Source organism: Chiloscyllium plagiosum, unplaced genomic scaffold, assembly GCF_037043375.1.
Source record: "Chiloscyllium plagiosum isolate Xiang-an unplaced genomic scaffold, Cpla_swu_hap1 HiC_scaffold_4, whole genome shotgun sequence".
Lineage (NCBI taxonomy): Eukaryota > Metazoa > Chordata > Chondrichthyes > Orectolobiformes > Hemiscylliidae > Chiloscyllium > Chiloscyllium plagiosum.
This window is the reverse complement of record NW_028270142.1, coordinates 20,178,507-20,193,719: the sequence shown is the minus strand read 5'-3', so window position 1 is coordinate 20,193,719 and position 15,213 is coordinate 20,178,507. Positions and strand designations below refer to the sequence as shown.

At 41.4% G+C, this 15,213-nt stretch overlaps 1 protein-coding gene and 1 pseudogene across 6 annotated transcripts in view; both read left to right on the top strand.

Moving 5' to 3' along the window:
• The window catches only part of LOC122549360 (lethal(3)malignant brain tumor-like protein 4), a 312,681-nt gene that overhangs the window by 61,327 nt on the left and 236,141 nt on the right, over positions 1-15,213 (top strand). For 5 of the 6 annotated variants that reach the window (XM_043689041.2, XM_087986019.1, XM_087986017.1 and 2 more), the window contains 2 exons: positions 3,398-3,548; positions 13,498-13,630. In XM_043689041.2, the coding sequence (XP_043544976.2) occupies positions 3,398-3,548; positions 13,498-13,630 (284 nt within the window). The remainder of the gene's footprint in view (positions 1-3,397; positions 3,549-13,497; positions 13,631-15,213) is intronic. The other variant, XM_087986018.1, reaches the window with a different exon arrangement.
• Positions 4,316-11,133, top strand: LOC148150088 (uncharacterized; annotated as a pseudogene).

Below are 15,213 nucleotides of genomic sequence, written 5' to 3'. Positions count from 1 at the left end.
CTTCCATTATTCAAACGTGATTTCTATGTAATGACAATATCCATTGTATGAGCAACTGGATGAATGCATAAACAGTAGTTTGTATTTAATTCAGGTGTACATTTAAAGTTGCATTTGTGTGCCTTTGTGAAGCTAAGGAGGGGAAAGAGAGGGCAACTTGATTTCTCTAAGAATATTATATTAGGGTGTTGTCATTACAGGTTTAGTAAATAATAATAAAAATTACTATGGTTGAAATTATGATAAGTTTTGCTTATACTTTGGAAATGAAATGAACACCAACTTAGCTGTGAGTAAGTCTGCACCAAATTTGCAGACATAGGTCTGAATTGATCTTCGTATGGTTAACATGGGTGCGCAGCTATGCAGAATTGGGGAAGTGTGGAACAGGGAACAAATAGGCCAGACACAGGTATTTCATCCAAAATGTGGAAATGATGCCAATCTGAAAGAAATTGCACAATACAACAAGCTGATGTCTCTCTTAGCAAATGCATGTTATGTTTGGCGCCTCAGATATGTTAATTAGGGTATTGATGCCTGTTGGAGACTGAAATAACTCCAAGGAGCCAGGTATCTAGTTGCCAAGTCACCTTTTATTTACATGTGCACAGTACATAAACTCTACCTAGCTACCTGAGAGCCTAGTCCCGAGAGTGAGGAGACTCTCTGAGACTCCTGTTTATATCTGTCAGTCCAGTGCTCCCTGATGAGGCCAGGTTAACAACCTCAATCAGGGATCTTATACTCAAGATCCGCCTGGCTCTCCCTCCAATCACTACAAAGACCCTTTTCCACAATTAGTCACCAAAGGTTTGGGTGGGTGGTAGATTTGTCCCTTGTGCTTGAAAACTACAGGTAGGTTTATTCTTCCAGGAAGTGAGGCTAGGTGGATCTGGAGTGCACTGTCCCAGTGATTGCCATGCCCTCTGCCCTGGAACTTAGCTGAGGGACGTTTCCATTCCAAAATTTAATCTTAAAGCAGTTATCAGCGCTTCCCAAATCATTTTGGTGAGGGCCAAGCTCCAGTTTTAAGCTGGCCTTTGGCCTATATTCTGAGGGGTATAAAGTCCAGACTTAGATTATTTACAGGGCATTACTTGGACCACTTCCATTCCTGACCCTGAGATCCCTGTGATTCTGACCTCGGCCTCTTGTTTGCTTTGAGTTTAATGAAGCCCAATGCTCAATTTCTGGAGACCATAGATTCTCGTTGTTTGTGGGTAGTGCAGTTATCCTGTGTGATGGGGAAAGGGAATGTGTATTAAAAGCTTCAACTTTTACTTGTGCTCAGTGTTGAAATCGAGCACTTTTGAACCAGTTACACTGTGGCCATAAAAAACAAGACAACACTCTTTGTCCCAATTCCATTGCTTATCCCCAGACCCTGACTAATTACCCACGGTCTGTCATGTTACCAGAGTGAATTATTCAGTATTCTTAAATATATCAGGCTTAATGTCAAAAATATGGGATACTTTGGGTGTGAATCTCCATGGTAATCAGTCAAGGATCTTGCAGTTAAACAGAGGAGCCTTGTTTCAATTAAGTCTCAACTGGATTCAGCCTTTAAGGCCTATGGAAAAAGATAATGCTTTAAATGTATTTCTGCTTGAGGATTTCATGCAGCAAATTACAAGTCTTATCCATGATGTCAGGCACAGGTGATTGTCAAAGGAGGGAAGATAAACTAGAAGTAGGATTTTCTGGAGAATGATTGACTATAGTTCTGCTGTTACAGAATTCTTAATATATTTTGATGATACGTACAGGTCGTTCTACTATAATCTGCATTTCTTCAACACTAATTCGCTGTAATGCGATTGACGAATAGGGGATGCTGTTTCTAAAGCTCGAACTTTTAAAATATGTGTTGACTAAAGCGCGATTGCATCGCCAACACTTTCAGTGTTATTTGTATTGCATGATTCTTTTTTAGTGCAGGGTTGCACAGGGATGTGACTATCATGATATAGGAGAAATCACTGTACTGCAGAATTGTCATACAAGTCACTATAGTCCCAGAGGACCTTTGGGCTCCTATGTCAATAAAGATGGCAGCTGGTAGTGGTTTAACCTGAGGGTTACCATGCCTGAGGGACGAGTTTGAGAAGGTTTGACCTTCACGGAAATCTGAGTCATGAGTGTGGTACTGGAAAAGCAGGTCAGGCAGCATCCGAGGAGCAGGAGAATCGACGTTTCATGAATGTTGAAGGGCTTACGCCTGAAACGTCGATTCTCCTGCTCCTCGGATGTGACCTGACCTGCTGTGCTTTTCCAGCACTACAGTCTCGACTCTGATCTCCAGCATCTGCAGTCATCACTTTCTCCTCCTTCATGGAGATCTGCAGAATACTGCAGAATAGTGAAGAGAGAAAGGCGCCGTAAGAAGTTTCCTCGTTTGTTCCTGTCGTGGGCAGTAAAGAATTGTCATAAACAGCATTCAAGAGCAATTTTGACTAAGGTCACCTATCTACTATAAATAGACATATTTACAACCGAAAAGAATAGAAAATTAAATTTGTAGCAAATAAGAAGTACAACAGTATTTGATCGAGTATTCCAAAGATAAATGTTTAAAGTAGTCCTTCACTTATTGTTGGAGAATTACAAACTTTTCTCAACTTAACCTTTTTATAAATTTAAAGTTAGCATAACAACACAACATCAAAAGAAAACAGCATCATAACCTCTTCAAAATAATTTGGATTGAATCTAGTTGATCCCAAGATGGGTTTAAAAACTTGAGAGGAAGGAAAAACAGTTTTGAGGCTCTGGGAAAGATCAGGCATCAATCTGAAGAAAGAAGGAAACAACTTATTTATACGGTGTGTTTTACAATTTCAAGACATCCCAAAATACTTCCCAAACAACAAAATATTTCTGAAGCATTGCCATTATTACACTGTAGAGAAACTTCGTGACCAATTTGGGAACATCAGTGAAATAACTGATTTGATATTCTGTTTCAGTGATGTTAGTTTTCTGATGTTGGCCAAGATGTTATTTTTCCAATGTGTAAAGGAAATTATCAAAATTATTTATGGAATGATGGATAGACAGTTTCACTGTGCAAGATTGTATTTGGAAATGAAGGCGAAAGGTTTTACTTTCGCTTTTGAAGACTGTAAGAGAACTAAAGGAAATTTTTTCAGGAGGACAGTACCTGAAGAGTGGGCCAGTGTCAAAATATTGGACAGTGCATCCTGAATATATATATGGCTGTAGGAGATTCCCAAAGTATGGTGGGACAGGACGATGAGGACCAAGATTTTAAAGCTAATTCACAGGAGCATTAGGAACTTAAGTTGACTGATGAGGGTAAATGATGTTTGGCTATTACATAATCGTCACTGAATTAAATTGCCCATTGTTTCCTTACTGTATGTCACAACAGAAGGCATTACCGAAGGTGGTGGTGCAAATGACGTGTCCCACATGGAAGGCATCTGCTGCTGTGAAAACTGTGGAAGGTATCGGATAATGGAGGAGTTCAATCAACAAGATTGTTTTTGTGGCACAAACTGTCAGCAACAATACACAGATCAGTAAGTAGGAATGAAACTTAAAGAGCTTTTTGTTTCGATTGTGGTTTCTGTGACTTGGGAACAGAATTTTAAACACCAAAACGGTCACCACACTATTATGGCAGTTTCAAGCCAAGTTGAGTGGAGTACAATTCTGAGAAGTAATAGACAGACTCTGAAACAGTGGTCTGACCATGTTTTGAATATTGAAGTAAACATTGTGAATTTGTGTTTTTGGTGCAGAATGTAGTGTGAGAAAAGCATATGTCAAAACTTCAGAGGTAGGAATCTGTGTATTTTGTATAGTTTTCAAAGGTATAAATTTAAACCTGATTTGTTATGCGATACACATTCAATGCCTTTCTCACAAGGGGCTGTGAGAGGGAGGTTGTGGGTAGGAGGGGGGGGGGGGGGGGAATCCTCAGGGCTTTTCCACCCATCTGTCATGACTTTGGCAGAGGAGCCACCTAAACCCCGCAAAAGTCGCTCAAATATGTGAAGCGCTGACTGCCAGGTCTCTGTGGGAGTTGTAAATAAATGCTGGAAATGCTCAGCAAATCTGGCAGCATCTGCAGAGAGTGAAGGGGAGAGAGAGAGAGATGAAGTTAACATTGCAGATCTACAGAATTCTGTGGGAGTTTGTTAGATAAGGTGGCCCTCTGTTTATGTCAGTGGGACTGTGAGGAGACTGTTCCGTTGCAGTCACCAAGACCGCAGTGGCTGATTTGTCCTGTCCACTCAGTGTCACACCCATCTTTAAGTTCGGGGGGGGGGGGGGTGGGGGGGAAATGTCGAGGTCGAGGGTGCTTAAGAGGCCAAATGAACCTGAACCTGGGATTATAGTTGCTATGGTATACATGAATTTTGATAAATTTTAAATTACCAGTACTAGACAGAATTTAGAAATGTAAAATATCAGAATAGAAAGAAATCAAGGACTATGCTGCAAGGAAACACATTGCAGGTGGAGTTCCACTGTTGAGCCACTTCTGTTCTTGCTTTACAGTTGATAATCTGGCTCTTGGTGATCTACTGTTTAAATTTCCTCAAGATTGGAGTGGTGCTGGAAATAGACAGCAGGCCAGGCAGCATCCAAGGAACAGGAAAATCAACATTTCGGGCAAGAGCCCTTCATCAGGAATTCCTGATAGATTTTCCTGTTCCTCAGATACTGCCTGACCTGCTGTGCATTCCACTGTAATCTTGACTCTAATCTCCAGCATCTGCAGTCCTCACATTCACCTATTTAAATTTATAGTCAAATCCTACTGTTGTTGATATTGGCAAACAACAAATATCGCCACCTGGGGTGGACTCTTTCATTCCTAAAAGCCCGCTTCCTTCATTACAAATATAGATTTCTTCTTATCTGCTCAGTTCTTCTAACTGTTTAATAGGAGAGAGTGAGGCAGCATCCGAGGAGCAGGAGAATCGACGTTTCGGGCACAAGTCCTTCATCAGGAATGAGGCTTGTGGGCCAGGAGGCTGAGAGATAAATGGGGCTGGGGGGAAGGTAGCTGAGAATGCTATAGGTAGATAAAGATGGGAAAGAAGATGAGAGGTAGGAGAGAAGGGTGGAGTGGATAGATGGGAAGGACGATAGATAGGTTAGGAGGACAGTACTGAGTTGGAAGGTTGGGAATGGGATAAGGTGGGATAAAACTCGTTAATATTTCATCAGTTCATCTTTTTCTTAGGAAAAAGATTTTGACTCCGCTTTACTGCCATTTTGCTAGACTCAGTTGTAAAATGGTGCTGTCACTTGAGTATAAAGATTTTGACCTTCAAATCCTCATCTAGACTAATAAAAACCCAAAAGAACTGTGGATGCTGTACATCAGAGACAAAAATAGAAATTTCTGGAAAAGCTCAGCAGGTCTGGCAACATTTGTGGAGAGAAATTGGAGTTAACGTTTTGGGTCAATTACCTTTCCTCAGAACAGGTGGTAGGTTCCTGTGAGTTCTGAGTAAGGGTCACTCGACCTGAAATATTAACTCCAATTTCTCTTCACAGATGCTGCCAGACCTGCTGAGTGTTTCCAGAAATTTCTATTTTTGCCTCCTCTAAACTTGGGGGGGCATGAGCAGATAATCTTATTGACATTCTGTTGTACTATTCAATGTGCAATATTTCAGATGTGATATCCAACCCAACCCTGTGTTAGCTTAAAGACTCCAAATATTTCTCTCAATTATTAATCTCTTCTTGAATACTTCACATGAACATACATTTCAGCTTATTAAGATGAGCTACTTCGAGAATGAGTTTTCTTTAAGGTTCATCTTCTTACTTTTTTGCATTCTGGCTGTGAATTATGATGTTTTAACCTGAAGAGAGTTTGAGATAAGAAACTTGCGAGTGGAGATAGGGTGATTTGTAGATTTGGTGAAGGTTATAGAAATAAAGAGGGACAAAGGTATGATCAGATTTAAATTTCAAGATGAAAACTTACAAATCGAGGTGCTGGGTGACTAATTAAGATAAACTTTCAAATTTCATAGACAGTAAGAGTAATCTTGAAATCTGTTATTCTTCTCCATTGTTTTTAATTGTTTGCACTGACTTATTGTACAATTCCTGAAGAAGGGCCTGTGCCCGAAACGTCGAATCTCCTGTTCCCTGGATGCTGCCTGACCTGCTGTGCTGTTCCAGCAATAAAGTTTCAACTTATTGTACAATAGTCCTACCTTCATCAGGTACCTTCAAATTTCGATTTCCATTCCCAAGGATTTCTGGAGTATTCAGGATGGGAGCTGGGCTAGTATCTGCTGAGTGTGTGCAGGCCCAGCTGCCCGGTAGAGTGTGGATTATTCCTTTTCCTTGAAAAATGAGGACTGGGTGTCAGGGCAGGACATTCACTAATTCCTGTTGCAGAGCATTACACCCTGTTTTGATCAGAGTAATTACTACCAGGTCAAGATATTGCAGATTAGATCTTAGAGTCAGAGAATAAAGAAGGACAGAAACAGGCCCTTCGGTCCAACTCATCCATGCTGACCAAGTTTCAGAAACTAAACTAGTCCCATTTGCCTATGTTTGCCCCATATCCCTCGAAACCTTTCCTATTCATGTACCTATCCTACACCCACCGCTTCCTCTGGCAGTTCATTCCACATACAAACCACCAACCGTGTGAAAAAGGTGTCCCTCAGGTCCCTTTAAGATCCTTCTGCTCTCACCTTAAAAATACGCCCTCTAGTTTTGAACTTCCCTACCCTGGCAAAAATACCTTTACTATTGACCTTATCAATGCCTGTCATGATTTTATAAACCGCTATAAGGTCATCCCTCAACCTCCTACACTCCAGTGAATGAAGACCCAGCCTATCCAACACTCCTTATACCTCAAAGCTCTTCCAGTCCTGGCAATGTCCTGGTAAATCTTTTCTGAACCCTTTCCAATTTAATAATCCCATTCCTATAGCAGGGCGACCAGAACTGTACACAGTACTCCAGAAGTGGCCTCACCAACATCTTGTGCAACCACAACATGATGTCCCAACTTGTGTACTCAAAGGTCTGAGCAATGAAGGCAACTGTGCTAAACACCTTCTTAACCACCCTGTCTATCTGTGATGCAACTCTTCAAGAAGTATGTAATTTTAAACTGTTGCCAATCTTCAGGTCTATTCATTTTTCTTGCCAATTTGTTTTGCCTCTTCTTTGAATCTAATACTTTCTCTAGTTTCCCTGGTAAGCCATGGTTTGGCCACTGTTGTCTTTGCGCACTTACATAAAACATAGAATAGTAGAGGCCCTTTGGCCCTCAATGTTGTGCCGACTTTTTATCCTATTCTAAGATCAAACTAACCTACACACCTTTCATTTTACTACCATCCATGTGCCCATCCAACAGTCACTTAAATGTTGCTAATGTATCTGACTCTACCACCACCGCTGGTAGTGCATTCCATGCAACCACCACTCTCTGTGTAAAGAACCAATCTCTGGCACCTCCCCTAAATCTTCCTCCAACCATCACGTCTCCTCGTGATAGCCATTTCTGCCATGGGAAAAAGTCTCTGACTATTCACTCTATCTATGCCTCTCACCATCGTGTACACCTCTATCTACTTCTCACTTTTCTTTGCTCCAATGAGAAAAGCCCTAGTTCCCTTAACCTTTCTTTATCAGACATGTCCTCCAGTCCAGGCAACATCCTGGTAAATCTCCTCTGCATCCTCTCTAAAGCTTCCACATCCTTCCTGTAATGAAGTGACCAGAACTGAACATAATATTCCAACTGTGGTCTCACCAGGGCTTTATACAGCTGCAGCATAACCTCGCTGCTCTTAAACTCAATCCTTCTGCTAATGAAAGCCAACACGCCATATGTCGTCTTAACAACCCTATCAACCTGGGTGGCAACTTTGAGGGATCTATGGACATGGACCCCAAGATCTCTCTGTTCCAAGAATCCTGCCTTTAACCCTGTATTCTATATTCAAATTCCACCTTCCAAAATGAATCACTTCACACTTTTCCAGGTTGACCTCCATCTGCCACTTCTCAGGCCAGCTCTGCATCCTGTCGATGTCCCGTTGCAACTACAACAGCCCATCACACTATCCACAACTCAACCAACCTTTGTTTCATTGGCAAATGTACTAACCAACCCTTCTACTTGTTCATCCGAGTCATTTATAAAAATCACAAAGAGCAGAGGTCCCAGAACAGATCCCTGTGGAACACCACTAGTCACCGAGCTCCAGGCTGAATACTTCCATCAGCTACCACCCTCTGTCTTCTATGGGCCAGCCAATTCTATATCCAAACAGCCAGATTTCCCAGTATCCCATGCCTCCTTACTTTCTGTATGAGTCTACCATGGGGAAACTTATCAAACGCCTTGCTAAATCCCTATACACCACATCCATTGCTCTACCTTCATCAATGTGTTTTGCCAAATGGCTAAAGAATTCAATAAGACTTGTAAGGCATCACCTGCTCCTCACAAAGCCATCTGACTATCTCTAATCCAACTATGGTTTTCCAAGTAATCATAATTCCTGTCTATCAGAATCCTCTCCAATAATTTGCCCACTACAGATATAAGACTGACTGATCTGTTATCCCTATTTACTTTCTTGAACAAGAGAATAACATTTGTCACTCTCCAATCACCAGGCACTATTCCAGTGGACAGTGAGGATGCAAAGATCATTGCCAAAGGCACAGCAACCTTTTCCCTCGCTTCCCGTAGTAATCATGGGTATATCCCATCTGGCCCATGGGACTCATGTATCCTTATGTTTTTCAAAATTTTCAGCACATCCTTCTCCTTACATCAACCTGCTTGAGCATATCAGCCTGTTTCATGCTGTCCTCACAAACATCAAGGTCCCTCTCAGTAGTGAATGCTGAAGCAATGTATTCATTAAGGACCTCTCCTACCTCCTGTGATTCCAAGTACTACTTCCCTCCACTATCCCTAATAGGCCCTACCCTCACTCTGGCCATCCTGTTGTTCCTCACAAAAATCCAAAATGGCCTCCCCTCTCGTCGCACCTATATTGAGTCAGGAATCCTTCCTGTACACACCTGACAAAAACTGTTCTATCCAAACTATTTGAACTAAGGAGGTTCTGATCAGTATTATGGAAATTAAAGTCACCCATGCATCAACCCTGTTACTTCTGCACCTTTCCAAAATCGCCTCCCAATGTGCTCCTCTGTGTCTCTGTTGCTAATGGGGGTTCTGTAGAAAACTCCCAATAAAGTGACTGCTCCTTTCCTGTTTCTGACGTCCAGCCATACTGACTCAGTAGACAAATCCTCCTCGACGGCCTCCCTTTCTTCAGCTGTGATATTATCTCTGATTAGCAATGTCACTCCCCCACATCTTTTACTTGCACCATAAAAGCATAAACAATTTTTGTGGTTCACTCATTCACTCTTTGAATATTTGCCATTGCCTATTCACTGTCTTTCCTATCAGCCACTTTCCCAGTCCATCGTAGCCAAATCATGCCTCATGCCATCGCAGTTTACCAGGACCCAGGTCTCAGAATCAACGACATCTATCATTCATCTCCAAGGGATCACTCACAATGACAATACCATTTATTCCTTTCTGATTGCACAGTACTCAGTCTAAGATGGCCCGTTATCCAATTAGTTCCTCAATGTGTTGGTCCAAAAAACCATCTGGTATAGTCTAAGAATTCCTCTTCTATGGTAGTTATGATTTGGAGATGCCGGTGTTGGACTGGGGTGTACAAAATTAAAAATCACATAACATCAGGTTATAGTCCAACAGGTTTAATTGGAAGCACTAGCTTTTGGAGCGCTGCTCCTTCATCAGGTGGTTGTGGAGTACACCCAATTGTAAGACACAGAATTTCTAGCAAAAGTTTACAGTGTGATGTAACTGACATTATACTTTAAAAAAACCTTGATTGTTTGTTAAGTCTCTCATCTGTTAGAATGACCATGTTAGTTTCACTTCTTTCATATGTAAATCGCAAAACTTTTTTTTAAAAGTTATCTTCTCAGGTTAACTTTGACAATTGGAGTCAGCCAGATAATATGTTGAAGGTGAAGGCCCCCTATGTGCTGTTGTCTGTGCCATAATGTTTAGATGGATTCTAATCAGAAAATTGAGTTAAGAGTCTTACATGGATTCATGCAATTTTTGAGCAAAGTACAATGTAACTCTGCAAGTACAAATTCACCTCACAAACGTATATGTGTATGTGTGCATGTGTGTGTGTGTCTGGGGTGGAGGGATTGTGAGTGACTGTGAGAGAGTATGTATGTATGTGAGTGTAAAGGTCTAAGTCTGTGAGCAGGTGCATGTGAGAGTGTGGGGGAGTGTGTGTAAGTGTCTGTCTGTGTGTCTGTGTGTGTGTGTGCGTGCGTGCGTGTGTGTATGTATGTATACGCACGTGCACAAGTAAGAATGTGTGTGTATAGTGCAATGGTGGTCACTTGTAGTGTGACATGAACTCCTGGAGATAGATACGAACTGCAGCCGACAGGGTACCCTTCGTTGTCCAGTACTTCCCAGGAGCCAGAAAACTATGTCATGTTCTTCGCGGCCTGCAACACACTATCAATGAGGATGAGCACCTCGCCAAGACCTTCCCCACACATCCACTGATCGCCTTTAAACAATCACCAAACCTCAAACAGATCATTGTTCGTAGCAAACTGCCCGGCTTTCAGGACAACTCCATATAGCCCTGTCACGGTAGGTGCTGCAAGACGTGTCAGAGTGTGGACATTGATACCACCATTACGCGTGCGGACACCTCCCACCATGTACATGGGGGGTACTCATGTGACTCAGCCAACATTGTCTATCTCATACGCTGCAGGCCAGGATGCCCTGAGGCATGGTACATTGGTGAAACCGAGCAAAGGCTATGACAACAGATGAATGGACACCGCACAACAATCAACAGACAGGAGTGTTCCCTCCCAGTTGGGGAACACTTCAGTGGTCCAGGACATTCGACCTCGCACCTTCGGGTGACCATCCTCCAAGGCGGACTTCAGGATAGGCAGCAGCGAAAAGTGGCTGAGCAGAGGCTGATAGCTAAGTTCGGTACCCATAGGGAGGGCTTCAACCGGGACCTTGGGTTCATGTCACATTACAGATGATCACACTGCACACCACACACACACACACACACACACACTCCTGTACACACACACAGGAACTCCTATACACACACGTACATGCAGACACACCTATACACAGACACGCACATAGACACCGACACACATTCCTACAGGTGCACACTCGCACATGGACCCTCTCACAGACTTAGACCCCTTTACACACACACACAATCTCTCTCACAGATACACACAACCCCCTACCAAGGCACACACACACACGCGGACACGCCTACAGACACACACACTCCCACACTCACACCTGCACCCTCTCACAGACTTAGACCCCTTTACACTCACATACACACACATATACACTCTCACTCACAACCACCCCCCCTCACCTCAGACAGACAGACAGACACACACACACAAAAACTCACATGCACACGTACGTTTGTGGGGTGAATTCGTACTTGCAGAGTTATGTTGTACTTCACTCAAAAATTGCATGAATCCATATAAGACTCTATTAACTCATTTTTTAGATTAGAATCCATCTAAACATTATGGCACAGACAACAGCACACAGGGGGCCTTCACCTTCAACATATTAGCTGGCTGACACCAATTGTTAAAGTTAACCTGAGAATGTAACTTTTTAAAAAAAGTTTTGCGATTTACATATGAAAGAAGTGAAACTAACATGGTCATTCTAACAGATGAGAGACTTAACAAACAATTAAGGTATTTTTCAGTGTATAATTTCAGTTACATCACACTGTAAACCTTTGCTAGAAATTCTGTGTCTTACAATTGGGTGTACTCCACAACCACCTGATGAAGGAGCAGCGCTCCGAAAGCTAGTGCTTCCAATTAAACTTGTTGGGCTATAACCTGATGTCATGTGATTTTTAATCTTCTATGGTATTGTGACTAATTTGATTCACTCAATCTATATGCTGATTAAAGACACCCATAATTTCAAATGTTCATTCACCACATCCCTCTCTGATTTCCAGTTTAATGCCATTCCAACATCACTCCAGTTTGAGTGGTCAGTATACAACCCCGCTAATATTTTTTTGTCCCTTAGAATTTCTCAATTCCAGATACTATATTGTTTGTGCTAACACTTTTTTTCCTTAATATTGTGTTTATATCCTCTTTAACCAGTAATGCAACTCCACCACCTTTTTCTTTTTGTCTGTCCTTCCTAAGTACTAAATACCCTGCAGGCTCAGTTCTCATCCCCAGTCACCCTACACTCACGTTTCTGTTATGCCAACAGTATTATACCATTTACATCCATTTGTGTGATTAATTCATCCACTTTATTTTGAATGCTCCATGCATTCAGGTACAAAGCCTTAAGGCTTGTCTTTTTAATGTTCCTTGTCCTACTCCCACTTTTTTTACTGTGGCCTTGTTCAATTCTGGTCTTTAATTCACATTTGCTACACAAATACCAGACAATGACTGTCTCTAACAAGAGAGTATTTTACCATTGCTGAATCCCTCACTCTTAGCATCCTGAGCTTTCCACACTGCAGAAACTGAACCGCACCAGTGCTATAAATACTAGGCTACAACAGCAGGTCAGAAGCTGGGAGTTCTATAGTGAGTAACTCATCTTCTATCTCCTCAGTGCCTGTCTATCTCTGCAAAGCGCAAGTCAGGAGCGTGATGGAATATTCACCCTAGACCTGGATGGGTACAATAGGATCCAACAATAGTTGAGATGCTCAGTGCCAATGCACCACCTTTAACATTAATTCCCTTAACCACTGCCGCACAGTGGTCATGTGTGTATATCATCTACAAAATGTAGTGAAGTAATTCATCAACACCCCTCCAATAGTACCTTGCAAAATCAGGTCAAAGGTAGCAAATTCATAGGACTATCACCACATGCATGTTCCCATCAAAGCCACCCACCATCATGACTTGGAGCTACATGATTGTTCCTTCAGTGTCTCTGGGTGAAAATCTGGAACTTCCTTCCGAACAGCACTGTAGGTGTCCATACACTCCAATGACTGCAGCAGTTCATGAAGGCAGCTTGTTATTTTGATTCAGTTTTTATTTTGCACTCTTAATAACACACCAAACTTGTGAATGTGACATTTTGAAGGAAAAAAAAAGACAAATTTGGAAATATTACATCTCAAATTTTAATTCAGCATTTTACAACTTTGGAATAGAGAGCAGTCTGCCTAATATTTCCGTAGCTTGTTAATTTATGCTTTCCATGGCGTCCTTACTAAAAGAAAGGTTAGCATAAAAATGGTGAAACTGATCAAAGATGACAATATTAAATAATTGTAACCTTAGTGATATACTTCTATGTGGTTTTTTTAGAACTTGCATATGTAAGCCATATTTCAATACAATATTCTTCAACAGACAGCCCATTGTGGACCTTGTACCAATCAAGCGAAATGCTGGAACAATACTGAAATGCATCAAAAAGCGAAACAGGAAAGTGAGTGTGAACGTAAAGGAAGATTCTGATGAAGATTTTGAAGATGGCCACATGGTTTGTGATAACTGTAGATATTTATTTTATTATGCGGTGGCACTTTTTAAGGAAGCAATATTTCATCAAACCTCAAGTTTTTACTTTGCACCCCAAGTTTTTGTGACACATTTGATGTTGGCAGAATGTGGTAATTGATTTACACCTGCATAAAATTTGTCTTATAAATTGGGTCCTACCCCAGCCCAGTAGTCACAGAACCCTTTTGATTCAAGCCCTTTCATGCAAAAGTTACAGTGGTGCCAGAAGCACTTTATCTCGTGCATCCTAATAGTGGATTTGTGCCTACTGCAGAAGAAGGCACATTCCCAATCATTTTCAGGTTTCCAAAGATAGCAGGGCAGTGGGTGTAGAGGTCTGATGTAATAATCCTTCCCACTCCAATTTCTTCGCTGCACCTGGCAACTGAGTAATGAGGTGGAACAGAACATAAGATCTCCTGCTTAGCCAGATGGTGCAGAGTATACTTCTTGACTGGAATTAATATCACCTTTTCCATCTGTGATTGATAGCTGCAGTGAAAGCATCATTCACAGGTCAACTGCACAAACTCAGTAGAGTTATTATGAAGCAATGTTCAAGTCAAGTAAGAAGAAAAACCTACGTTGTGCATACGTTTCTGTATCCTCTCACTACAGAGAACCATTTTCTCCAAGTTTCCTGACCACAGTTATTTCGAATTCTTAGGCATTTTTTTCAATTTGTTTTCCAACAACTAGAGTGTGCAATTAATCGGAATGTTCTCAGGAGAACTAGGAACTGATTAGTGCTTTGGTTTGAAAATATATTCCTGTTGGTGAAGAGTGCATTTCTCGTTGGCTCAAGGTATTAATTGCAGCATTCCTTTGAAACAAACGGAGTAAATGTTTCCATTGCTGTTGCATCTGGAAAACAATTAGTGTCATTATGTTTTTATTACTCCTTTAGTAGTTCCATTGTGACACACTTCAGTATAGGTTTGAGGGTTTTCTAAACTATTACAGCTTGCTTGTGTGCTTCATAATCTTAGATTATAAAAAGTTCCTGTTTTATAGAGCAGAGGGAGATGAGTCGGCGGGGGGGGCAGTGGAGAAGCCTAGCTACATGAAAAGTCTCAACACCATTCTGACTGAGACTTCTCTGATGTAGTTCATATTGAAGCTCTCATGCACTGCTGACATGTCCACCACCTGCATTTGCAGTGTATTCTCCAATCTGAGTCATTATCTATCAAGTCTGGATGACTCATTGAGAGTATCATTTAGATGGTTTATTGATTTTTTTTCTCTGGTTGCTAGACTTCTGAGGTGCTGATAATATGGTTCCTTGGCCAAAGGCAGACTGTTTTTTTCTCTCCTGTGAATAGCTATATCTGATTGCTCATCAGTAATCTCTTCACTAACCTCAGAAATTACAGCAATACCAATTTAGGCTCAGCCTCATATAAGATGTAAGCAATGGTGTAGCATCTTCACAATGTCGGGAAAGGGAGCGAGAGAGCCCTGTATCAAAAGTTGCATTAAAACATAACAAGAAATTAATGCATTAGAGGAACAAAGATGCTCATTTTTTGACATCCAAAGTTTTTAACTGTTGCTCTACAT